Source organism: Triturus cristatus, chromosome 3_1 (assembly GCF_964204655.1).
Source record: "Triturus cristatus chromosome 3_1, aTriCri1.1, whole genome shotgun sequence".
Lineage (NCBI taxonomy): Eukaryota > Metazoa > Chordata > Amphibia > Caudata > Salamandridae > Triturus > Triturus cristatus.
Window position 1 is genome coordinate 754,165,147 of NC_140583.1, and position 23,812 is coordinate 754,188,958.

The 23,812-nt window shown below is 45.1% G+C and overlaps 1 protein-coding gene across 1 annotated transcript in view; it reads right to left on the minus strand.

Annotated features, from left to right (window-relative positions):
- Window positions 1-20,092, minus strand: part of LOC146860924 (mucin-5B-like) — a 41,053-nt gene extending 20,961 nt beyond the window's left edge. The window contains exons 1-11 of the mRNA XM_085646191.1: window positions 19,982-20,092; window positions 10,849-10,929; window positions 7,462-7,579; window positions 5,882-6,020; window positions 5,173-5,283; window positions 3,821-3,890; window positions 3,555-3,692; window positions 3,285-3,449; window positions 2,652-2,746; window positions 1,691-1,817; window positions 1,168-1,423 (exon numbers count right to left, since the gene is read on the minus strand). Of these exons, the coding sequence (XP_085502317.1) occupies window positions 1,168-1,423; window positions 1,691-1,817; window positions 2,652-2,746; window positions 3,285-3,449; window positions 3,555-3,692; window positions 3,821-3,890; window positions 5,173-5,283; window positions 5,882-6,020; window positions 7,462-7,579; window positions 10,849-10,929; window positions 19,982-20,054 (1,373 nt within the window). The 5' untranslated portion in view covers window positions 20,055-20,092. The remainder of the gene's footprint in view (window positions 1-1,167; window positions 1,424-1,690; window positions 1,818-2,651; window positions 2,747-3,284; window positions 3,450-3,554; window positions 3,693-3,820; window positions 3,891-5,172; window positions 5,284-5,881; window positions 6,021-7,461; window positions 7,580-10,848; window positions 10,930-19,981) is intronic.
- Window positions 20,093-23,812: the final 3,720 nt, after the last annotated feature.

Sequence of the window (23,812 nt, forward strand, 5' to 3'; positions counted from 1 at the left end):
CCTATACTGGTGGGACTTATCATATGCAGTTAAAAAATGACGACATAGCAAGTCACGTCAAATGATCTAATGGCATGTCCTTATAATAAGCTTTACTTAAAACCTCAAGTGTCTTTTTGAAAGCAACAGCAACTTGACATGATCACAAAGCAAAAAAACAAAAAGAACATTTTTGGTTTTACTTTTTTACAAATCACGTATTTTTCCACACATCAAAGGTGCCACTGAGCTTGGAAATGTCAATGTTTTTAAACAGACAGGTGGAACTTGTAAATTACATATTTTAAACAGCTTTTAGTCACTAAACAAAATATGCTGGATGTATATTTTTTAATATTAAACTGGCTGAGAGTGCACGTTTATTTCCTGATTATGGGGCATATCAACAACAACCGGCGATAAGTATCTGTAAGCGCACTTAGCGCTAGGATAATTATCGCCGGCCAGCGTGAATTTATATCGCTGAGATAGCGTGCTATTAGCAACTCTTATCTCATTAGCGATAAAAATCCTCACGCTAAAAGGCTAACGTGAGATTATCGCTGGAAAGCCAGCGATACTCTCACATTACCTTGTTGATAGGGACAGGCAAACTTAGCCATGATATCCTCCTTGCATAGGATATCATGGCTAAGTCAGAAAAATACCAGACGTAAAAAAGCAGCGTTAACCGCGGTTAGCGCTGCTTTTTTTGTCTCTAACAGGGTTAGCGACATTCTTGATAATAGGAGAAATGTCGCTTAGCGACATTTCTCCTATTATTTTACTCTGGAACGCCCCCTTTGCATCTCATTAGAGATGCAAGGGGAAGCGTAGAGTAAAAGGGTGCTAACATGTAAATTTGCATGTTAGCACCCTGTTGTTGATAGGGCGCTAGTTTTATCTCTCCTTTTTTGGCTTTTAAAGCCAAAAAAGCAGAGATAAAGCCCTTGTTGATATGCCCCTAAGTTCTTAAGCTCGCCTCTCGCCAAAGCCCAACAGTGCTTTAAACTTGCAGTTTGTTAAGCAACACCTCTCATCATCGAAATAAGGGGAACGAGGCCCCCTTTCTAAAAGTAATGGGGGAACTCCGCACCCCTGAGTCTACACCCGACGTCTGCCCTGGGCACCCAGCTGAGACTATTTCTGACCTAGACTGGAATGGCAGGACCCTTTTCCTGAACTCACCAGATAGCCTTGTTTTCGTGCACAACCTCCCCGGGTGCCATGGAGGAGCCCTGGTAGTAGCAGCCGCACTCTTCGACCTTCACACACTTGCCGCTCTCATCCAGGTACATGCCTTCTGGGCAGATACAGCCGTCGACAGGTAGTATCTTTACACCGCAGGAGTTGTCGGGCTCGCTGAGGGACCGGCAGGTGGCCTGGCACGTGTGCGCGGAGTATGTGTAGGTCTGTGTCGCAGGACAGTCTTCACTGTACTTGCCTTGGTAGAGGAGAGGTAAACAGGAGGTTACATTTCACAGGCACAAAGTTAAACCAGCGCACATCAAGTATGGGAGTCAGAGTGCTGTGGCAACCACAATGCAGAGCATGTCTCTTTAAAAATCTGGCTAATTCATCATGGCCGCCGATACATATATATATATATTTTTTGTTATAGCCAACTAGTGAGGTGTCATGTGTACCCAAGCTAGGACCCGATCAGTAGCAGTAAGTTTTATTTAGTTTCAGACCCCCCTCCCCCACTCACCACATATCTCCCTCCTCCAGCCTTCTAGGAAGACCCCCTTGGCTGCGCATGCGCGCACGTAGGACGAGATGGCTGCGCACATGCAGTCCTCAGTCTTCTCACAGTTACAAGTGTCGAACATGCAGTTCTGGGAAGACAGAAATGCCGTCCAAATTAGAATTCAACACATCAGAGTGTTTAAGCCCCACGTAATTTTTCACCATAATTAACTACTGCTTCGCTCTTGTGCTCCATGGGTCTTTGGTTCGCCGATAATCACGGGCATGCATTGTTATAAGAAAACAAGACTATAAACTCAACACATTGCTCTAAAACCCTTGTGCGATGGCCTCTAATGTGATGACAATTGTAATTTAGAATGATTCAAAAGCTTTATGGGCACAACACCAAGGCGAGACACGTGACACGAGGTGTGAGAGTGACCGTCTGTACCACGTCCCAGCCTTACCTGCGTTCTAGTGTGCGCGAAACTCGCATGCCTGATGTGGGCTGCATGCTGGCAGTTCACCTGCGGAGAACCCACGGCTTATGGTAGGATCTCTAATGTTTCCTATAAAAACCTCCCTTGTTCGTTTTCTTGTTTGCTACCAGTGTGTTTAGAAGGGGCATGAACCAGCAGTGCCAACTGGTATTCGAATGCATATTTCGCCTTGGGAAGGACGTGTACTCATATTTATAAGCATGAAATTTGTACAACAAAACTATTCAACTCAAAAATGCCCTTTGAATGACTGGAAGTGATATGTCAAGCACGAAGTTGTGTGGCATCAACGAAGTATGCTGGCGCAAGCAGAGGACAGCAGGACAGTGGAGGCCAGCAAGACATGGCGACAATATGGACCTGAAAAGCAAGGGTTTGAGATCCCAACAAACTGTATGATGAAAAGAAATGACTCTCAGCCGTTGCACACCAGCTGAGAATGCCAACCTTCGTTTGACTCACCACGCTAGATCAACTCACCATCTCGAAAGACGTTGGAGCCAGGAAAGCGTGGCAGGGTCCGAAAGGTCCCAATGGGTCTGACAGCATCTCGCAGTGGTGCTGAGCATACTCGGCTGCACATAGAAAGAAGGAAAACAAGGGGTTATGCCCCAGAGGTGCAGATTTCAGGCAACAGTCACTACCAAGCCACATCAGTTCAGGTGCGTATGGTTGACGGTCTTTGACACTGTGTGTGAAGATGGGGAGGTTGAGTGGAAGTCAATGAATAACCAGCACAGCTCATGAGGTGAAATGATACACACATAATGGTGGCGATCAAAAACCACTCAATGTTTACCTTCAGCTGTTAACATTGATAAAAAACAATTTTCTCGCACACTTGGCATACATAGTCAATGTCTATATGGCCTGGGACACAGAGTGAGGTTGGTCAAGAAGTCACGTGTAACGAACTGACCTGAGTCAGAGACTCTGGTGACAGTGTGGAGGCATATGCTAGTAGAGATCAGCCATCCACTCCACAATTCCAGGGGGTCCACTCTGTAGGCAGCACATGCTTACATTTATGAGCCTAGGAGGTGCCAGGTAATCACAGCAAAAGGGCTCCAACCTTCCTCCTTTAAAGATACCATTTTTCAAGACTACACATACCGTTCTGTACACTGGAGGCACACGGATCCTCATGGATGTTTTTCACATTTGGACAGTCACTTTGTGTCTTCCAGTTGTTACCAAAAGAAGCACCAGTGCCCTCGACCACTCCGCTCAAGGTTTTGAATTCATCGGCTTGATCTTTGTTGAAGTTTCCGCAGAGACCTTTTTGAGAAAGCAAGGCACATTTAAAGTGCAGTCACACAGGTGTTGAGAAGCGGTCAGTAGATGGGTGAATGATCTTCATATCAAGAGCAGAGGGAGACTTACCAGAGGTCTTCCCCTCGAAGTGTGGCTGCAGCCGGATCCAAACCTGCATAAAGGGCTTCACTTGGATCTCAACCTGGAGGCCAACATTTGTCCCCAGAATTATAAAGAAGGAAGTGGGTTTGAACATTGAAACACCATCTGAGGGCACAGAATGTGACTAATCAGGAACGATAGAACACAGCCTTCACACCTTGCATGCAAGTCAAGAAAACAAAGAAGGCCAAGGAAGCCAGCAATCCAGAGATAGGTGTGAACTAGAAACTCACCTGAAACAACAGGCAGCTCTGCATGGACCATGTTCATGAGTACAGTGCCGTCTGGCCTGATGAAGAAAGTCTGTAGATTGGAAGAGCAGAACACAAATCAGACCAGCCATTCAACTTCTCTGGACTGATCTACAGAAAACCAAAGCACCATTTGCTCTAGTCGAAGGCAAGGGGACTTCACAGGGCCCACTGTAAAAACTGAGAGTAGATTTATTTGGAGGGATTTGGCTCAGCTGTCAAACATGATCCCATAGGACAAATGTCAACACTAAATGAGAGCGCCCTAGTATTTATTCAAGCAGAGAGCCAACCTCATCATCCGAGATACTCTCTGGCAACCAGATCTCCCTCTTTAAAGAGATTGGCACGTCCAAACTTAGCTAACTTCCCAAACAGCTCAACCAAAAGCATTGTTGTGTCACATAAAAGGAGATATTGTCAGGGGATTTAGAAAACATCTCATTACTGTCCAAAACTCCTGTTGTTTCATGCAATAAGGCGTGGATGGTGGATTGCACTTCAAGAGTAGGAACGTCTCTAAACTTTTGGAGAAAGGCACATTGAACAAGGCACATCAAAATGATAGGTATGAGAGGTGTATGTTTACTACTGGGATCTATTCTGCGTCATCCTAAATCAACCTCATTTATTCACTTAGTATTTATTAGCAACTCCCTTATCTTTCCTTGAATCTCTTGGATCGTCTTGCCACCTCTTTCCCAGCTATTACCGCCATAAACACACTGCAAGGCTCATATATGGGGTTCCTTCCCCACCAATGCAGCGATCTGAGTGTCACTGAAGGAACTACATGGATGGGAAACAAAACTACCAAGTGTTTAGAGCTTTGATACTGCATAGATGGAAATCTTATCTAAGTTGTATCATCTACGGGGTACTTAGACTGCATGCTAGCTCTGGGAAAGGTAGAAGAGAGAAAAAGATATGGAGAGAGAAAGAATAGGTGTTTGGGGTGTCTGTGGTTGTCTCATGCCGTACAAATAATCCATCTATGTATTACAATTTATTAATAACATGAATACATCTTTTAAATTCCCTTATGACCATTCAATACGCACAAATCTAGGATGCCCACCTTAACATTTACTACCCACTAAATTGCGGAGCCACTGGAACTTTGGTGTTTTGAAAAAGGGGTAGGGGCCTCTCCTCATATCATTTAAGAAAATCATTAGTGACATCCTGTTGCTTTCTGAAGAGCACGGTGTGTCCTGCAATTAGTAACCAATTTGTTTTCACCCAGCATCTCATTAAAATTATGCTCACATCTCTGCCACTCACATCTCTCCTTCCACACCTATGACCTTTGCAAGTAAGATGTAGCCACATACCTTGTCTCCTCCGTTGAGGCTGATCGAGACACTTTTCATGCAGGTCTCACTCTCCGTCCTTCCACACATGCGCATCTCTGCCATGACACTGAATGAGTTACCAACGCTATCCTAGGAAAAAATTACAACCAGCAGCATTAATGACTTCCAGTGGTTGCAACTGGACAGACAGACTGAAATCAGTGGAGTCCCTGGTGCCAGAGCCACGTGGACCACTAGGGTGACAGGTTCATAGCCACACAGCTCTTGGCCTGGAATGGCTATAATAGCATATCATCAGGAGATTGGACTTGAAATGTTTTTCTTTACAGTGCTCGTGGGATGTATGAGTTTATAATAGGGGTATTAAGGCTTGAAAGGTTTATATCAGTAGGAAATATAGTATGTAAAGGTTTATATCAGTAATATTGAAGGCTTGTAAAACTTATAGTAGGACGATCCATGTCCTGGCGGATTTATGATGCCAGGACCCATGGTCTCGAGGGTTTTTTATAGTACAATTAGAGGCTTGCAATGTTTACCATACTAGGGTCACTAGTATGAATAGATTATAATGGTAGGAAGCCTGAAAATACAGGTATATGTGAACAGGATCATGGAAATGAACAATATAATGCAAATGCTCTTGTTGCTTTAGAATACAGTACAACGAGATCCCCATTCATCCCTCACAGACAGCAGCATTACCGGAATTGTCTTTGTGAATTACCTTGGCCAGCACGTAGCCACAGTCGCCATGGAAGTTGTAAAGTGTCTCATCAAAGGTGCTGATGTGGGAGCCTCCATAGACTGAACACGTCCCAATGCAAGGTAGTTTATCACATGCCCACGTCCCTCCACCACAGGTGCTGCGCAGAAAGAGTAGATTTACAAATCAGGACACATGATGTGGCTCTTGACACCTCCACCTGGATACTTTTTGTCTAACTTGCACACTTTCATTTGCTGCTATGCAATTCGAGCCCTCTTTGACACCTTCCATCAAAAATACGCGTAATGGACCATGAAATGCAGATTGCCCAGACCTAATCTCAAAGACCACGTCTTTCTTTGAAAGTCATACTCTGCAACCTACCAAGATCTAACCTGTTCTGGATCCTCTACTAATCCCGCCAACCAACAGTTTGGACTCACATACCCCTCAACTAATGATCACACCTAACTTCTACTAATTTAATCTACCACAAAGAAACTGGACTAAATGCATGCAATGGTTTCCTTGAGAGTGCAATACTGATCATCCCACTAATCAACTATAACCAATCACCACTGGATTGACCACTGACGTTGGGTTCAGGAGCCATGTGCTGCCCATTATGAAGTGCGCCAATGCTATATACATGCAACTGCAATATAATGCAATACAATTTGGATTTATTTGCACTTGGAATGCTAAAGTCGACAGTGAGAAATTGCTTTTCAGAAAAAATGAGGAACAGTAACAAATGTAGATGGGTGCCTCGGTGATGTAAGGTAAGTTTCAAATATCAAATCCAATAAGGTAGTGGTGTAAAAATGCTTTTTGGTGCAAATGGGTTTTTATTTTTCCAGATTATTCATGTGGTTTGCAGAGTTTTCTCATTTCCTTTCTCACATACCCAAGAGCATGTTTTCCTCGATTAATATCATTCATGCAATAATACAAGACTCAAAAGGTTTTTTATTTTACGCTCTCTCATCTCCAGCATTTTCGACCTGATCACAAACCTAGTGTGGCTTTTCCAAGCGAACAAAAGTGCAAACCAGTGGACCAGACATGGCAAAAGTCACAAATTTCCTAATTACATACAGGTAGCATCCTTCACACATCTTGTGTTTTTGGTGAAAAGGTAAGCAGAGATCTCAAGAAGAGCCTGTGCAACTTCCCTTAAACGAAGGAATGGAAGTGGGATTAAGCAGATGAGATGGGAGAGCGAGAGAAAGGGTGTGAGAAGCAGAGCAAAGAGACTGTGAAGGAACTTTGAGTGTTGCAGCATCAAATGGACTCCAAGGGATGACCACCATTGTATTAGAGAATGCGATAGAGAATCGAAAATCAGAGATGCCAGCAGATGAGATGAGAGGCTTTGTATGTGCAAAAGAGCGTCAGTCAGAAACAAGGAAGCTTGATCAGAAAGGCTTCAGGAGCATGAGCCAGATCCAGTGAAAGGGAAACATTGGAAATCTAGGGGGAAACAAGGCTTTGCCGGTAACCCATTGCTCTTTCCAATTTAAAACCAGGGCCTGGGAGGCTGGCTTGCCGGTAGTCTCCCAACATTATGCAGGAGAAAGGAAAGGCAGGTTATTTACCATCTCTGACAGGCCGTTGTGTAATTGGAGCCCAGGGCATATGTCTTGCCATTGAAGATGCAAGGGCAGTCCTCCTGCTTCATGCAGCCGGAGTTGGTGATGTCATCGTACACAGTTCCTGATCGTAGACAAAAGATAAGACATGATGGACCTTACAGAGGAGTATGTGACGGCGCCAAGAGGATTCCTATCATGTCAAACCATGTCCTGTCTTTCTACTTAACTGGGCCTACAAAATCCCCAAAATTGAAGCTAGATGGGTATTTATTTATTTATTTATTTATTTATATGTGTGTGTGTGTGTGTGTGCATGCGTGGGGGTGTGTATACAGTACAAAGCGGTGAAGAGGAAGAAGCAGTATATCTCTTTTATACCACATTATGATATTCTAATTCACCCAGTATATCCTCGCGACTCTCTCTTTTATTTGTATTTGGGTCATCGTGGTCATATCTCAATATCTCATAAGTTCAAAATAGAAACAAGCAGAGTGGATGCCACAGCCCCGGGGTAGCTACACTGAAGTACAAACGACCATGAAGCAAGAACTAATATTTCCTCTGCGGTGTCCGTATCTGCTCTCCCTGCTGCTTCTGGCCTTCGAGGCTTGTTACGGATGTAGACAGAGGCCCTCTGGAGTGGGTCTCCTCAGCAGGGGGAGCTAGCGTTTGCAGGCTGGGATTGCTTAACAGGGTCACGTAAAGCCCCGTGTGCTGAACCCTAGAACTTCTGCTCATCAAGAGCACTAAAGCAGCATAGGGGCGAGAGGGCGGGGCAAAGCCCGGTGTAGCGCATCTCCACATCCCCACACTTCTGTGGACCATCACCTACCTGCGGGGCAGAAACATCCGTCGGAGCAGTGGTCATGATAGAGCACCAATCTGTGGTCCGTCTCCGTCTTTACAGAGAAAGCTGAGGAGTGACGGAGTATACGTATAGATATATATATATATATATATATATATATATATATATATATATATATATATTACCTACTGGCGGTCGCCAGTAGGTAGTTATAGTTAGGACCACGTTTCCATAGGAAATCCGCAACATTCTATTTTGAATAACTTTGGCGCCGGTCGACGAATCCTCGCGAATTTTTCAAAACAGGTGGGGCGCTACGCTCCGCTCCTACCCTGAAAGTCTCGGGGGGATTCGTCAAGCGGGGGCTGAGATAAAAGGGGGGTCCCAAAACGCGCGCGCACGGAACGAACTGCGATAAGTGGGCGCGCACGCCACGAATGGCGTAAAGTAACTTAGCATTTAAAAAACCGTACAAATTCACTGAAAAAACCATAGGTTTCACACACGTTATAGTTAGGAATTAGCATTTAAAAAACCTTGCAAATTCACTGAAAAAACCATAGGTTTCACACATGTTATAGTTAGCGGAAATTTTACTGATAAAAAAACCAATGAAATTCCCCCGTTATAGTTAGTGCAGGCAACTATAATTCACGCGACCGCAATCTTCTGCTGATGACATATGTGTCTTTATGAAAAAAAAATATTTGTAATATATGTATAGCTAAAAATGTATGGAAGAAGACATGGGCAAATAAGTGTCTAAATACAGTATTAGCATCAGCAGAGGATTGCGGTCGCGTGAGTTATAGTTGCCTGCACTAACTATAACGGGGGAATTTCATTGGTTTTTTATCAGTAAAATTTCCGCTAACTATAACATGTGTGAAACCTATGGTTTTTTCAGTGAATATATATATATATGTATGTATGTATATATTATCTACTGGCGGTCGCCAGTAGATAGTTATAGTTAGGGCCTATTTTCCATAGGAAATCCGCAACATTCTATTCCCAATAAGTCTGGTGCCGATTGACGAATCTTCGTGAAATTTTCCAAACTTTTTGCCAGCTCCGCTCCTACCCTGAAAATTTCGCGGTGATTCGTCAAGTGGGGGCCGAGAAAAAAGGGGGTCCCAAAATGCGTTTTCCCCATGCAATTTCCCATAGGACCTGTTGTCGCAGCTACAGCCCGAACTGCTGAACGGAATTACACCAAATTTGGCAACGAGGTAGTCCTCAGTTCAGACTCGGGCCTTTTGCTTAAATGGTGTAAATCCGTTCAGTAGTTCCTGAGAAAATTAGAGTTAAAAGTTAGTGATATCTATGGCCGAGGAGGATCCGCGACCCTCCCCGCACCCAGCGCGCACCCTGCCGTGCACGAGCTGAATGCTAATTGGCTTTCAACACTCCAGATCAGGAAGTGTTGGCAGCCATCAAGGAGCCCCCAAAAAAACATCGCAAAACGCGAAAAGGGGGCAGGGTAGAAACACCCTGACCCCCTAGGCCTGCTCAGGGGGTCCCACAAGGACCCCTAAGGCCCAAAAAATATATATATATATTTTTTTTTTAATCGTGGGATGCGCGTATCCCGCTGAGGAAAAAAAAATTGAAGTGCGGGCTCCCGCGTTTCGTTTACAATTAGACCCCGGGGGGGCCAAGTCCCGGGGGCAATTTTTCATAGTCATGCAGACTTGATAGCTCCTTACAAGTAAACATATCTCAGCAGACAGGATTACTGCCACCCACATGCCCGTGGCTCAGCCACAACACCAGTTGTGACGTAACTGGTGCATTTTTATCCTTTCAACAAAATGCCATTGGGCTGAAAAGATTCTTTGGAGCGTCACAGTCGGAATTTATCCATTTTATTTATATATTTTCTTTTGTAAAACGAAACTTATTGAGCATCTAACTATAGTTTTCATTTAGTTTTTATAAAGTATTACTTTCCCGGTGGGACCCTTCAGATAGGCAATAATAATGAGCTCTTGCACACCTGTGGTGCAGTGGTGGAACAAGAAGGAAGGGCAGGCTTTAAGAAGCTATGCACTAAAGGCGTTCTCATAAATATGTCAAATGCATTAAACTGGTGCCTGCAACTCATTACAGAACTATGTGCCACATATTAAGTGCTCCAATGAAGTGCCCTAAAGCAGCACCATGAGTCCCTGTGTACTCTTATATATAAAATAAAAAAAACACAAAAGATAAAGTAAATGTTTTTCACTCAGAGAGACATGAAGGAAACTTACCGGTGCCATTCCCACTCACTGTAAACCACGCGCGACTGGTGCTAATGAAGCTTCCAAAATAATTCAAAACAAAACATAGGCAAAGTGCCTGTCGTTAGCGTGTTTAAAATGTGTGTTTTTCAATGACGTTGAGCAAACAAACCACGTAGCCTGTGTCTTTGTAGATAATGGGCTGTAATTAAAAGCTCAGGGAAGAGTAAAGCACTCGCCTTTAAAACCTGTCCTGCTAGAAGCAGACACGCAGGCAACAGGGATGAAACGGATATCCGGCATCTGTGGGGTGCGGCAGTGGGGGAAATGAAGAGCGAGCAAAATCACACATACCTTCTTCATTCTGGTGGCCATAGTCGGAAACCTCTTCCGGGTCATCTGCCTGCAGGACGCCCTCCTCCGTCTGCGCGTGGGCTGCAAACAAGCACAGGAAGAATGCGTAAAGCAATGTGACCTCGAACCCGGCGGTAACTTTGTTACACAAATCAAAGAGTTCTTACATTCCGGTCCTAGTTACTCTTCGATATCCCAGTGTGGTCCATTAGGACTCGCGTGTAAGCCCTACACTACCCCCTACAGTTAAATCAAGAGCAATGAACAAACCATTGACCAGTTCAAACGCCTGGGTAAACACAAGGAAATGGTGGACTGGACCAAGCGCTGAAACTTTTCAGACACTCACCACCACCCTCACAGATCTGGGTTGAATCCATCATAATTCTTTAGCTCACCTCCCACCCTAGTTCAGACCCAGCTATATGCAAATCAGTCTTTACCCTGTGCCTTAAGGGACCAGTCCAGCCCATCCTGTCAAGCCAGGTCTTTCCTGGACCGGAAACAAGCATCCTGGGACCAGTTTTGGGGTAACACCCAACACTAGGGTAGGGTGGTAAACGGGAATTTCAGGTGCAGTTTGACAGCCCTGGCAAGCTTTCTGCCCAGAGTGGAGGCTCCTAAATGGTAATAAAGCTTTTTTGTGACTTACCACACCCTGCTGCATAAAGCTATGAGTATAACCCGAGACATCACCTGGGCCCCACGCCCTGCCAACCCTGCTACAGAGGGTTAAAGAGTGATGCCTACAGAATTGGCACCAGGGGTGACAAACTGTGTGGCCTAAGTATATAACCTCCCTGTCCTAGTTACAAAACCTCTTTCCTTTTTTTAGCAGACTCACCCTGCAGGAAAAATGTGTTATTTCCCCAAGAAATGAAAGAACAGGCAGGGAGGGAGACTCCTTAGATGTGTGTTTTTTCGGTTTTGTGTTTGCTGTGGTTCTTCTCTGCATGTCTGGCTGATCCCCCGAAATCATAACGGGAAGCAATACAATTTTCAACCCTATGTTCTTTCCAGGAATTTCATTTTCTTTAAATGACTGAGTTCATGGCCGCCGTTCATAATGGATTTTAATTAGATTACATACAAACACTCCACGGTGGATTAACTGCACTGCAGCAAGAAGTGGCTTCCAGAGAATAGACTAGCACATCTAACAGATGATCAGTGTAGGTGCGGGAATCCAGAAGAGCCACAGACGGGTGGGTGTGGATCCAAGATTGCCTTGGCAAAATGTGTGGGTTTTGAGGAGGCCTGGTGCAGCGCACAGTGTCCACGAGCGAGTGGAGCGCGGTGTGTGAATGTAACAGGGCCCTGGGGCAGTGTATGTGCGTTTGTGTGAGAGGGAGATTCGCAACACCATTGACCATGCACTCTGCGTGCCATGTCCCTTCCATTGCACAAGCCACAGCAGAGTGACCATGTCTGCACGGTTAACATGTATCCTTGCGTGGGCCCTGATTCTGCAATGTTTGCCTCGAGCAGAGCGGGCAGACCCGGCCTCTGGCCGTTAGTAACAAACATGTCTCTTCCCCTCTAGAGTGGGGAAACGGCCACTACAACGCGGCCGTTTACACGCATAACATTAACCACGCATGCATTACAATGCATGCGTGGTTACCACGAATAGCCTTTAACACGCATACCTTTACTACGAAATACGTAGTAAAGGCATGTGTGGTAACGGCTATTATTAAAAAAGGGGGCTTGGGGTATCTCCCTCCCCCCCAAAAAATGCGAAAAAGAAGTGGGCTTGGGGGTGTCTCCCCCCCAAAAAACTCACCTGTTTCCGTCGCAATGTGGAGGCAATCGGCGTCCTTAGAGGAAACGGAAAGACACTTCTGCTTCTTCTTTACGACGTGCAACGTCACACAGAAGAGCTTGAAGAGGAGAGGTCGAGGAAAGGTTTGGGGGATTTTTGTTTTAATAAAAAAATGTAAGGGATGAGGGGGTTGTTAAGAGATGGGGTAAATTATTAGGTTTACGGGGAGGGGTATTTGATAAAAGGGTTTGTGGGTGGGAATCGGGAGCAGTTTATAGAGTTGGGGCAGGGATCGGAGATAACCTTTACCAAAAAAATTGCATTAACATGCATAGATTTACAATGAAAATCGTTGTAAAAATATGCTTGGTAAAGGCATTTTCGTGGTAAAGGTTATGCGTAGTAATTGCATTTGCGTTGTAACGCATGCGTGGTAAAGGCATGCGTTGCAACGGAATGCGTTGTAACGTCATACAACCTCTAGACTGCAGTGGTGACTCTAGGAGTGAATTTTGAGAGGGGGCTCACGTTTGGATACTTATAAAACCCGGTGGGGTCATCTACAAAGGCTGTCTATATATGTGCTCACGCACCTATGCACACTTTTGCTTAAAACGTTTACATATGGCTGGAGGTATGGGGTGGAGCAGCCAAGATGGAGTTTCCCACCTCAGCACCCCTCTTCAGCTCACTTCTATTTGCACATTAATCGTGCTGCACCTTTCTTGAAATATGTGACATTCAGGCTGTGAAAGCCAATTCTTTTGTTCCGCACAAAATTCCTCTTCCTTTAAATCATTAAGGGCTGGTACCGGATCAGATGAAAGGGCCTGCAGTGCCAAGTTGGAGCCCCCTGGGTAGCCTAGTAGGGCTGGACAGCCTTTCTCTGTACCTGGCCAGCATGGAGATTTGGGAACAGTCTGTGGGTTTACTGGAATGCCTGTAAAAGACTTTAGCAGAGCTTTGAGTGGGCCGGGTTCTGCAGGTGATCAGCATCAGCTGATTTCTAACAAGTATTGGTAAATGCATCAGGTTTCACCTATGTGATTAATGATACGCAGTTTGTTGTTGTAGGTTGTAGCTTGCTGAGTTGTTGTACAATATAAGTTACAGAAAGTCGGTTACAGTGTTATGGCTTGTTTACGTACAAAAAGGAAATCTATTGTGTTGGTAATGATGCAATAGCAGCATTATGTGTTTAGAGGAGTTCTGACAACTTTTTGACCCAGTGCCACTGCACCTGCTGCACCATTCAAATCATGACCCTGTTGTCTGCACTGCACATGTGACTGCCTGTTTAGTAGCAAAATATAGCATTATTAGGGGTTTAGAGGGGTTCCTAGAGCTTTGGGCCCCAATGTCACTGCACCTGCTACACCATTGAAATCCTGACCCTAGTGCTGCAAAGTGACTGAATTTTTGATTGCTTGTTTAGTACTTAAATATAGCAATATATGGTGTTTAGAGGAGTTCTGACAACTTCTGGGCCCGGTGCCACTGCGCCTGCTGCACCATTCAAATAATGACCCTATTGCCTGCAAGATAACTGCTCTAGTGACTGCCTGTCTAGTACTAAAATATAGCAATATTTGGTGTTTAGTGGAGTTATGACAACTTTTGGCCCAGGTGCCACTGCACCTGCTGCACAATTTAAATCAATCCCCTTTCAATTGCAAGGCACCTGCCATTGAAACTGCCTGTTTAATAGTCAAATATAGCAATATTATGTGTTTAGAGGAGTTCTGACATCTTTTGGGCCCGGTGCTACTGCACCTACTGCACCATTCTAATCATGATCCTGGTTCTGCAAGGTAACGACACTTGTGGCTGCCTTTTTAGTAGTAAAATATAGCATAGCTCTTGTATATTAACTTTATTTTTAATGTGCAATGTTTATTACAACATTTAGAATTTGATCATAATTACCAAATAGATTACGTTGAAAAAATCAAACCGACAATGCCTATAAAGTGCAAAGAAAGAGTCTGAGGCATGAATAGGAAATGCCACCAATGTTCTAAGGCTAAAGCATCTACTTTACACAGCTAAGTAATAAAGAACAAGCAGGAAGAGATCTTATCTTGACAGTGAAAGGGGCTTAAACTGTGTGAACAGCTTTAGTAGAAGTATAGTAAATGCGTGCAGCCAGGGGAAGTTAAAAAACAAGTTCCACACAAAAGTGAATAAACCCATTAATTCGGTGATGGGAACTAATAAGAGCCTCTTTTTAAGATATAATAAATACAAACGCTCTCACAAGCACAGTGCAAGCGCTATGCAGGCGAAACCTAAAAGGCAGGTACTGAGATGGGTCCCTGTCGGGTTCTTCATTTTTGCTCTGACCCTTAGGATGAAAAAAATAACTTTACTCTGCAACAGTTCCACCCTTTGCTGCCTTTGATGTAACCTCAAAGAAACTCGTTATAGTTTTTTTACTGTCTCATTTCAGAACTGACACATTTTCAATATGCTATACTATGAAGCCATGGTTTGCTTTTTCATGTTAAGCAACTAAGAACAATTGACAAAGCCAAAAGTCCTGGCTTGTCACTTGTTGTATTATATATCTGGATACGATTACAAAAGCAGAAAAATACCAGTCGGAGGGCAGACTATGCTAAGCACAGATTTTCAGCTTACTTGTTTCAAAACCATGCCCTTAATTACATGGGCCATACCTCTTTGGCAGACCCCTTCCCCCTCAGTTTTTTCATCCCAATTAAAGCCCTGTCTTAGGTGGTCCTGTAGGGGTACACAGTGCACCAAGGTTGGAGCACTGCACTGCATGCACCCAGAGACTAGGGTGCCCTATCCGCCCTGCCTGATGTTGGACACTGAAAGCCAGAGTTCCCACTTACAGACTTTCACCCCCTGTGATTTTTTCTATACGCTCAGCACTCTGTGGTTAATGTACTTGAAACAACAAATAATATGTTAGTTAACAGCAACACAACCAAATGTTGGTGGATAGTCAGGGAGTTAATAAACCTACTGCCTAGATTTGTATGTAATAGGCAGATTATAGATTTTCATTCTTCTTCTTGGGTTTAGGGACTAGAGGCAATTCCCTTTGCATTGTGTGGAAGAAAAATGAACACTGTTATATGTAGGTCTGGGCAAAATTTAAAGTACGGTAGTGTATTTTGCATAAATACAGAATTTTTGCGTTACATTTGTTATGCAAAATTTACAAGCTTCCACCATTGCACATTTTGAGTATTTACTTGTTCACAGTTAAAATTTACTGCGAACATGCAGTCTTCTGCAAATGCAGAGGAAGAAAATGAGCACAAGCAGCTTTTGCTTTTTGCACTACTTTTGTTAGCGTGAAATGCATTAACATGCCAAAATTGATGCAAAGACACATTTTATGCTAAAATATAAGTCTAAATGATAGATTTGTTTTTAATTTTTCCTTTGCCTATCTTGCCCATCGATGATTTGCCCACCATCTGAACAGATAGCTCCATTGGTTCCTCGACATCATCAAATGAGCCCGAGTCGTTAGCTTCGCCGTCACCTTCTCCTTCTTGCAAAATACCATCTGTTATAGTATGAGCCTTTGCCTTCGCCCCTAACAGAGCCATGTCAGTATGTTGTTCACTTTGGCTTGTATTAATAGATATATTACGTGGGCTCGCCAAATTGGCCCCATCCGATGATTTCTCCTCAAATCTATTGGACACATCGCCAGACTGTGCTAGTACTGAGGACTCCGTCAGCTGAACCCCATCACCGCCACAACCGCTCGCGCCAAACACATTGCTATTGCCACCATTATCAGATGCGACCAAGACTGTATCCCCAGGGAGAGCACCAACGACGTCTGTCGCAACTGTGTTGCCATCAGAGATCGCTGACAATATAGTCTCTGTAACATTGTTGTCAGAAAGGCACTTGCCTGCAAGAAGCTCCGGCACTCTCCCCGTCTGTAACAAATGTGAGAGCGGCTTACTAGTCGTGATGCCCGGCTTCTCCTTCACGCTAGCTCCGCCAGATATACCTGCCTCTCCTCCTCCAGCAACATTTCGGCCGGTGCGGGTATCCGTCGGTGTTGTTTTCGGTGGCACCATCCTTCCCCCGCTCTCAGATAATGAAACAGCTACCGCGGAAGAAAGACCTGGCCAGTAGAGCGCCGACCAACCAAACTAACACCTCGAGAGAAGCCAATAAGCTGCAGGCAACCGCCCTGACTTTCTCCGTCCAAACTTTGTCAGAAGAAGCTGCCACATTCGTTCGGCTATATCGGTAGGCAAAATCTCTTTTCTTCTTTCCTGGAAGCACTCAGAAATTCCACATTGCTCACGTTATTATTGAGGGTATAGGGAGACCATCAGACCGCTGCTCTCCGTGGCGGCTTCAATCCACCATCTTGGTTCTTCCGATCGATAGATTTGCATTCCATGTACATAAGCAGAATTTTGGAAAAACTATGCATAATTATGCAAAAGCAGTTATGGAAACTTCGCACGCCCCTAGTTGTGAATATGTAGCCTCTTGGAGTAGGCTGTTTGTCTTAGGTTGCAATTTGCTGTGCCTGTTGTGTGAATTGTGACTCCCACCAAATACCCTTTGCTGCTCAAACCTTGGGCAAAGCAGGGTGTGCTCAGAAGAAACAAAGATCAATTTCAATGTATTTTGTTTTTTGGGAATATATTTTAGAATCAGAATACTGTCAATTGACGCAAGTCTTCCTCATCCTAAGAGGAGGACGACCATGAGCAGCCGCCATACGACCTTCTGGTGCAGTCAGACAGGGAACAGAATAGCACATTAGAGGGGTATCTCTTCAGCGGGTTTCTCGTTCTCTGGTTGCTTAACAGGGTTTTTTTTGCCCACGTGTGACCGCTAAGGACATCTTCATCAAAAGACATTGAGGGCCCAGAAAAAACAATGCAAGCTTCACTCGGCTGTAGAGACCTGGTGCAAACCTGTAAAGCTTTGCAAGCTTCGTTTACACTTACAGATCTAGTACAAGCCAGAAAGCATCAGCTCAAGCTTCAGTCATACATATTAATCTGCTACATACAAACTAGACAGCACGAGTGCAAGCTTCCATCAGACATGCACACCTGGGACAGACCTGGTACAAACCCGTAAAGCTGTGCAAGCTTCGTTTACACTTACAGATCTAGTGGAAGCCAGAAAACACCAGCTCAAGCTTCACTCATACATATTAATCTGCTACATACAAACGAGACAGCACGAGTGCAAGCTTCTTTCAGACATGCACACCTGGGACAGACCTGGTACAAACCCGTAAAGCTTTGCAAGCTTCGTTTACACTTACAGATCTAGTACAAGCCAGAAAACACCAGCTCAAGCTTCTCTCATACATATTAATCTGCTACATACAATCTAGACAGCACGAGTGCAAGCTTCCTTCAGACATGCACACCTGGGACAGACCTGGTACAAACCCGTAAAGCTGTGCAAACTTCGTTTACACTTACAGATCTAGTGCAAGTAAGAAAGCACCAGCTCAAGCTTCACTCATACATATTAATCTGCTAGATACAAACTAGACAGCACAAGTGCAAGCTTCCTTCATACATGTGCATATGGTACAAACCAGGCAGGAGCAATGCAAGCTTTCCTCACATATACAAAACTGGTACAAATCAGGAAACAGTAGTACAATCATCTCTCAAATTTATAAATCTGGCTGAAACCAGACATCCGCAGTGCAAGCTAACCTCACACTGAGGAATCTGTCACAAACAGACTCTGCTAGTGCATGCTAGCGCACTAGATACTTCACTCTCTGCCCCTAGGGCCAGGTTTATCCTGCGTTTGGCATGTGTTATCCATGACCAACTCCTATGAGAATTCATGGTGTTCTGAGTAAGCCAGTCCTAAGCGATGCACAGTCATCGCGCTTCCATGACCTCCAAGAGCTGACTGCTGGCTTAGAGCAGGGACTGTCCAGGAAAGCACTGGTGATGGGGCACTGAAACTTACCTGTGGCCTTCTGGAAGGAGAAGTCAACACTTTCTCAAGTGGAAGCAAAAGGATGGTAGATATTATTATATCATGTCTCCTGATGTGGGTTTGCTTGAAGCGGACACCTTTTGCATAGCCTCCACCATACTTGGATGAGGGTGATTTTGTATTTCTTTTTCATTTTCTCTTTCATACTTGATAGCATGCTTCCGAGCACTCCTATTTTCAGCAGGTTAAGGGAAGTGCGGCACAAGGACATCAAGTGATGTGACCAGTATGCCCATAGAAACCTAGAGTGCCTCAACACAAACACAGAGCAATGCTCCCTCTGCACTCCCTCGCGCTCACAGGATATGCTGCAACTCGAAAAGATGGCACCCATCGCGATGTGTGTGTACAGACTGTTGAGTCCACTCCCTGGCACCTTCCAAGCACTCTCCTAGTCAGGAAACTTGCAGTTGTGATTTCGGTCACACTTTAGGATGGTGCAGGCGTCCACGTTCATTCATTCATTTATTTAGGATCACAAAATGTGTTGAAGTGGTAAAGCAGCATTGGAATGCATATTATTAATTCCACCACCAGTATCTGCACTCATAGGTCATAGCTCTCTTCCCATCCCTTCTATTACAAGTCATAGATTTCCTTGCTATCTCGTCACGTGATCTCGGGGGTACCCTACATGATACATGCCGCACAGACCCTGACAGCAGTTTTGAGGGAGGGCTACCTGATAGAGTTTGGAGTAGGAAGTCTTCATCATGACCATCGTAGCCATGGCCTTCTACACCGCCTCACAACGGCGTGGTATTGGAGCTAAGTCAGGCGCTAGGGGATGTTGTCTCAGGGTGAAGGAGGCAAGGTCTCCATAACAACCCATCTCTTGCACGCTCTCCAGACAGTTCCTTCTTCTGAAGTGTGAGGTTACTTCTGTCTCTATGAGCACTCATTTCATGGACTCTCAAGAGGGATGAGTCCCCAAGAAAGTGAGACAATCAACAGCTCCAAAACTCATCTTTCCTTAGGCTCTCAACATTGGGGTGCACACACACTCATTTCTTATGGACCACGAACTGGCTATCAATAAACCCGCTTCGATACTAAACGTCCCAAACATATTGGAATACAAGCCTCACTACTGAGACAGATACACATGTATGAATAAATAAATAAATATAAAAAAATAAATAAATATATATATATATATAATTTTATACGTACATGAAAACATAAATATATGTCAATAAATCAAAAACACGTTTAGAAGCTTGAGTGTGTAGATACATATATACATCTTCACACATATAGACATTCTAAAAACTTTAAGCGCTAAAAAGTGGACTAACAATCCATGGTAACTGAAGAAAAGCTCAGGGCTCCAGATACAGGTCCACAGTCGACTGGGCTGGAGAGAGAGGCTCTTACCATATTGCTGGAAGCAGGTGGCTGCCACTATAAAGATCCATACGGGCAGCAGGACCCCCCTGCCTGAGCACATCCTTCTTGGAGTTAGGTAGCTGTTACCAAACTGGAGATGTCTGGGGAGTTACGATTCTCTTGGGGCTGACAGGAAGTTTTTATAGAAGAAGTCTTTGGCTCTGCCCCAAATTCCTGCACTCGCCCTGTCTTGCAGCAAACCAGCTTACCTGGGCAGGTAAACAGAGGATGCTCTCCAGAGGCGTAGCTAGAGCTTGTGGCGCCCGGGGCTATTCCTCAGATTGCCGCCCCTTGGGGGGGTGGGATGCTGGGGAAAAATGATGGCAAGCACTTGAAAGAAGTCCGAGAGACACGTAGTATCGCCGCTAATAGTTACCTTGATCATGCAAGTTACATGAACATACATGACACGGTCCAAGGCTACACAGTTGAATACATCCGTAACTGGCAGTACAAAAGAGAACACACAGACTGCATGATCTATCTGGGGACTCAGAAAAACCGCATGTGACATCCATCAGGGAGCTGCGTGAACAATTACCTGGTAATCCCCTCAGCACAATGCAAACATGCACATACATGACACTGTTCAGGGATCCATCATCTACAGCTGACATTAAATGACCATTCATCATAGTCCCCCCCATTAAAGCAGTGCACTTTGTGATCTGCATGGTACATGTTCTTTGTAGCGGGCACTTTAACCCTCTGTGCTACCTTTCCAGGAGTCAACCCTTCCACTAGACAAAACTCCCGATTTCTCTCTAGGAAGAACATTAATCACCAAAGTTATCATGACATTTTTATTGTTTCTGAAAATTGCTGGAGGCCAGGAAGGAGGCAGCAAGTTTTTTTTTAAACCATAATATACTTCCACCCGAAATAGGTACCCAGTGCGGTCACACCGTTCGCAGCGCCCTAACCTGCTCAAGGTTCATGTGACATCAGTGACAGAGTCAAAGTGACTGGATCACTGTTGCTCTAGGGTGTGCTGCTTCGTAGGCCTGCCCGCAAGACTGGAGATGAACTTCAGTATGGACGGTGGTGGACAGGCCTTCAAGGTTAACCCACAATTGACACCACTAGGGTACACCTGCTTGTGCTAAGACATCAAGTCTTCTAAGGTCTAAGGACCTGAACCAAGATGGCTGCCAGGAGTGAAGCTCCAGTCGGGAGCTCCCGGACAGGGAATGCCGTTTTCGCCCAAAAGCCCTCTTTTTCCCTGTAATTTGCCCCATAATCGACATAATTGGTTCGGCTAAAGAGGTGTTCGGCCCAGGTTTGTCCCGCAGCCAACACCTACCCAGCCGGACATCGGATCATGGCATCCCCCGTCCAGCTGCTATCATTCCTCCACCCCTCCTATCGTCCTCAGAATCGAATTGCCTTGGACTGCTGATGTAAGATCAGCTTCGGCGAATTGATCTGTAAACGTCGGCAGGCTCCAGATGGCGACCGATTGATCCGGGGACGAGATCTCCAAACCTCTGGGACTCTGAGACAAAATGGCCGATGCCCAGAGGAGCCGCCTGGTTCGGCTATTGAGGAGGCTGGCTCGGGTCCTCCTGCGGCTGTCTCCTACCCTTCTGGACATCGGTACAAGTCAGGCTCTGTCCCGTTACCTCCGTTTTTCTCCCCCTGCTACCTCCTTCACAAATAATTTACGTGGATTCCTGATCTTCCTACCAGCCTGGAAGTAGCGTTTCTACCATCGGAATGGCCTAAAAAGGCGGAAGTTTGAACGGGGCAAGAGATTCTTCTCTACGGTACAGTCCCTCTTTCCACCGGGCCGCAACTTCCTGCCTTTCCGATGGTGAGTGCGGCGGCTCTGCTTGCCCCGTTGTACCTGCTTTCCTGCCTGCAGTCTGCCATCTCAGAAAACTCTCGCTCCTATCTCACGCTGCTGCCTCACTATCCACTATGCTGGCAGTACTTGCAGAGGTTCTCTACTTTGATCTTGTCTGCTACGACCTGGGAGCTCTGTACAGGTATGGGGGAGAGAGAGCTACGCTGGGTGGACTGCCACCGCTGATGCCCCAGGGATCCGGAGCAACTGCATTCTACTGTTCCCGGCCCCCTGCCTTTGACATTGGATCTACTCACCCCCCTTTGACTTCCCCTCCTTTTCTGCATTTAATTTTCCCTCCCCGGTACGATTCAGGGTCTTTTTGTCCCTCTGACTTTTGACTCGCCAGCCATTTTGTAGTTGACTATCGTTGATCCCTCGGACCTGGAACCACCATCTTGTTTTACTTGTGGCACTCCCCTCTCCCCTCCGCTCCCACTCAGACGATCCTCAATGTTTATGCCCCTCCCCCTGGTCTACCTTTATGCAATCCTCTCCCTCCTGGTTCCCTCCTATCCCCTCTCCCGCTTCTTCCTCTCTCCCCAACTTCCTAATTCTCGTCCACCATACCTATTAATTCCACGCTAATCTCGCTCCCAATTACTATACCCTGAACTCACCCTTTTCGTCGCTATGTTTTTCTTTTCACTTGAGGTAACGTCTTTCTCTTTCTGCCTGCTCTGCCTATACCCCTCCCCCCTCTGGGTCTCTCCCCCCCTCCCTTCTATCCTTACCATGATTACCCCTTCCCCCTCTCTGCCGCCCATTATCTTAACTTTCACCTTGAAATTTGCTTGTTTAATGTATAAATAACGATTGTTGTAACTTGCTGTTTCTCACAATGTAAAGCGCTCTGATACCTTCGGGTCCAGCCAGCGCTATATAATACTCAATAAATAAATAAATCAGGTCTAGTGGAGCCTTCTAAGGTCTAGCATGGGAATATGCTCCCTCAGTAGAGTGGTCTGGTGAACTGGTCATGAAGGCTGAACCCAGTTCCCCAGTTCCAAATTCGACAGCTCTGGCCATAGTGCCACATCCTCTCCCCCACTGAACACCATACTGCCCCACTGAGAGAAACTCGCACTGCCTTCAGCTACAACCCAATTGTGCCCGCTATAAACGCTTGGATGTGGCTCAATTCAAATTATGAACTAGATAAGAGTAATATGCTGCCTAAAAAAAAAAAGGAAAAGCAAACACTCATAGGGAATGCAAGATTAAGTAAAGCATGTGAAATGTAATCAGAAACAACATGGTTACCTTAACGATCTCCCACTCACTATTCAGAAATCAGCGAGTGGTTTTATCTGAAAAGTTAAGGACATGACTACAGGGCCCTGAAGGGAACCGTTTCAATGCCCATTGCTAATATCCTTACAAAACGTAAGCAGTATGGTTTAAAAAGACCACATCCATAAACAGAGCCATGGTACGCATTTTGTTTTCCATTCCACCCATCAACCAGGTATTGCAGTACCTCCAGGAATGGTACACTTCCCCACCTGGGGACAACAATGCTGTTCAAAGAAAGATGAGAAAAACAAAAGTAGCGCTTCACTGCAAAGTCTGTAAAGTGAGGCAGCGGCTGATGTATTTGGATGAGAATAAAACCGATCTGGCCACTTTGCAACCACTCTGTCTTGCTTTATTTAGTTATGTATTTATTTTTCATATTTAAAACCTTCTTTTTCTCTCCATCCCGCTGCACTTTGGAATAGAATAATGACAGAAAAACGACATTTCCCGCAAGAGTCTTTTTCTTTTTTAGATCCCAAGACAGGGAATGATAGGAAGAGAGAGGGGGTGGGGGCAGCTGCCAGCACAGAAAAGAAGAGGACATAGTCCGTGTCTTCTCTGGACAGTAAGGAAGAGACAGAGTCGTTTTCCTTCTCTGCCCGCCCTGAACGTCCACGAAAGCAAGCCGAGCCTTATCTGAATGCCTTTGTCCGCACCAAAAATAGTGCCGCCTG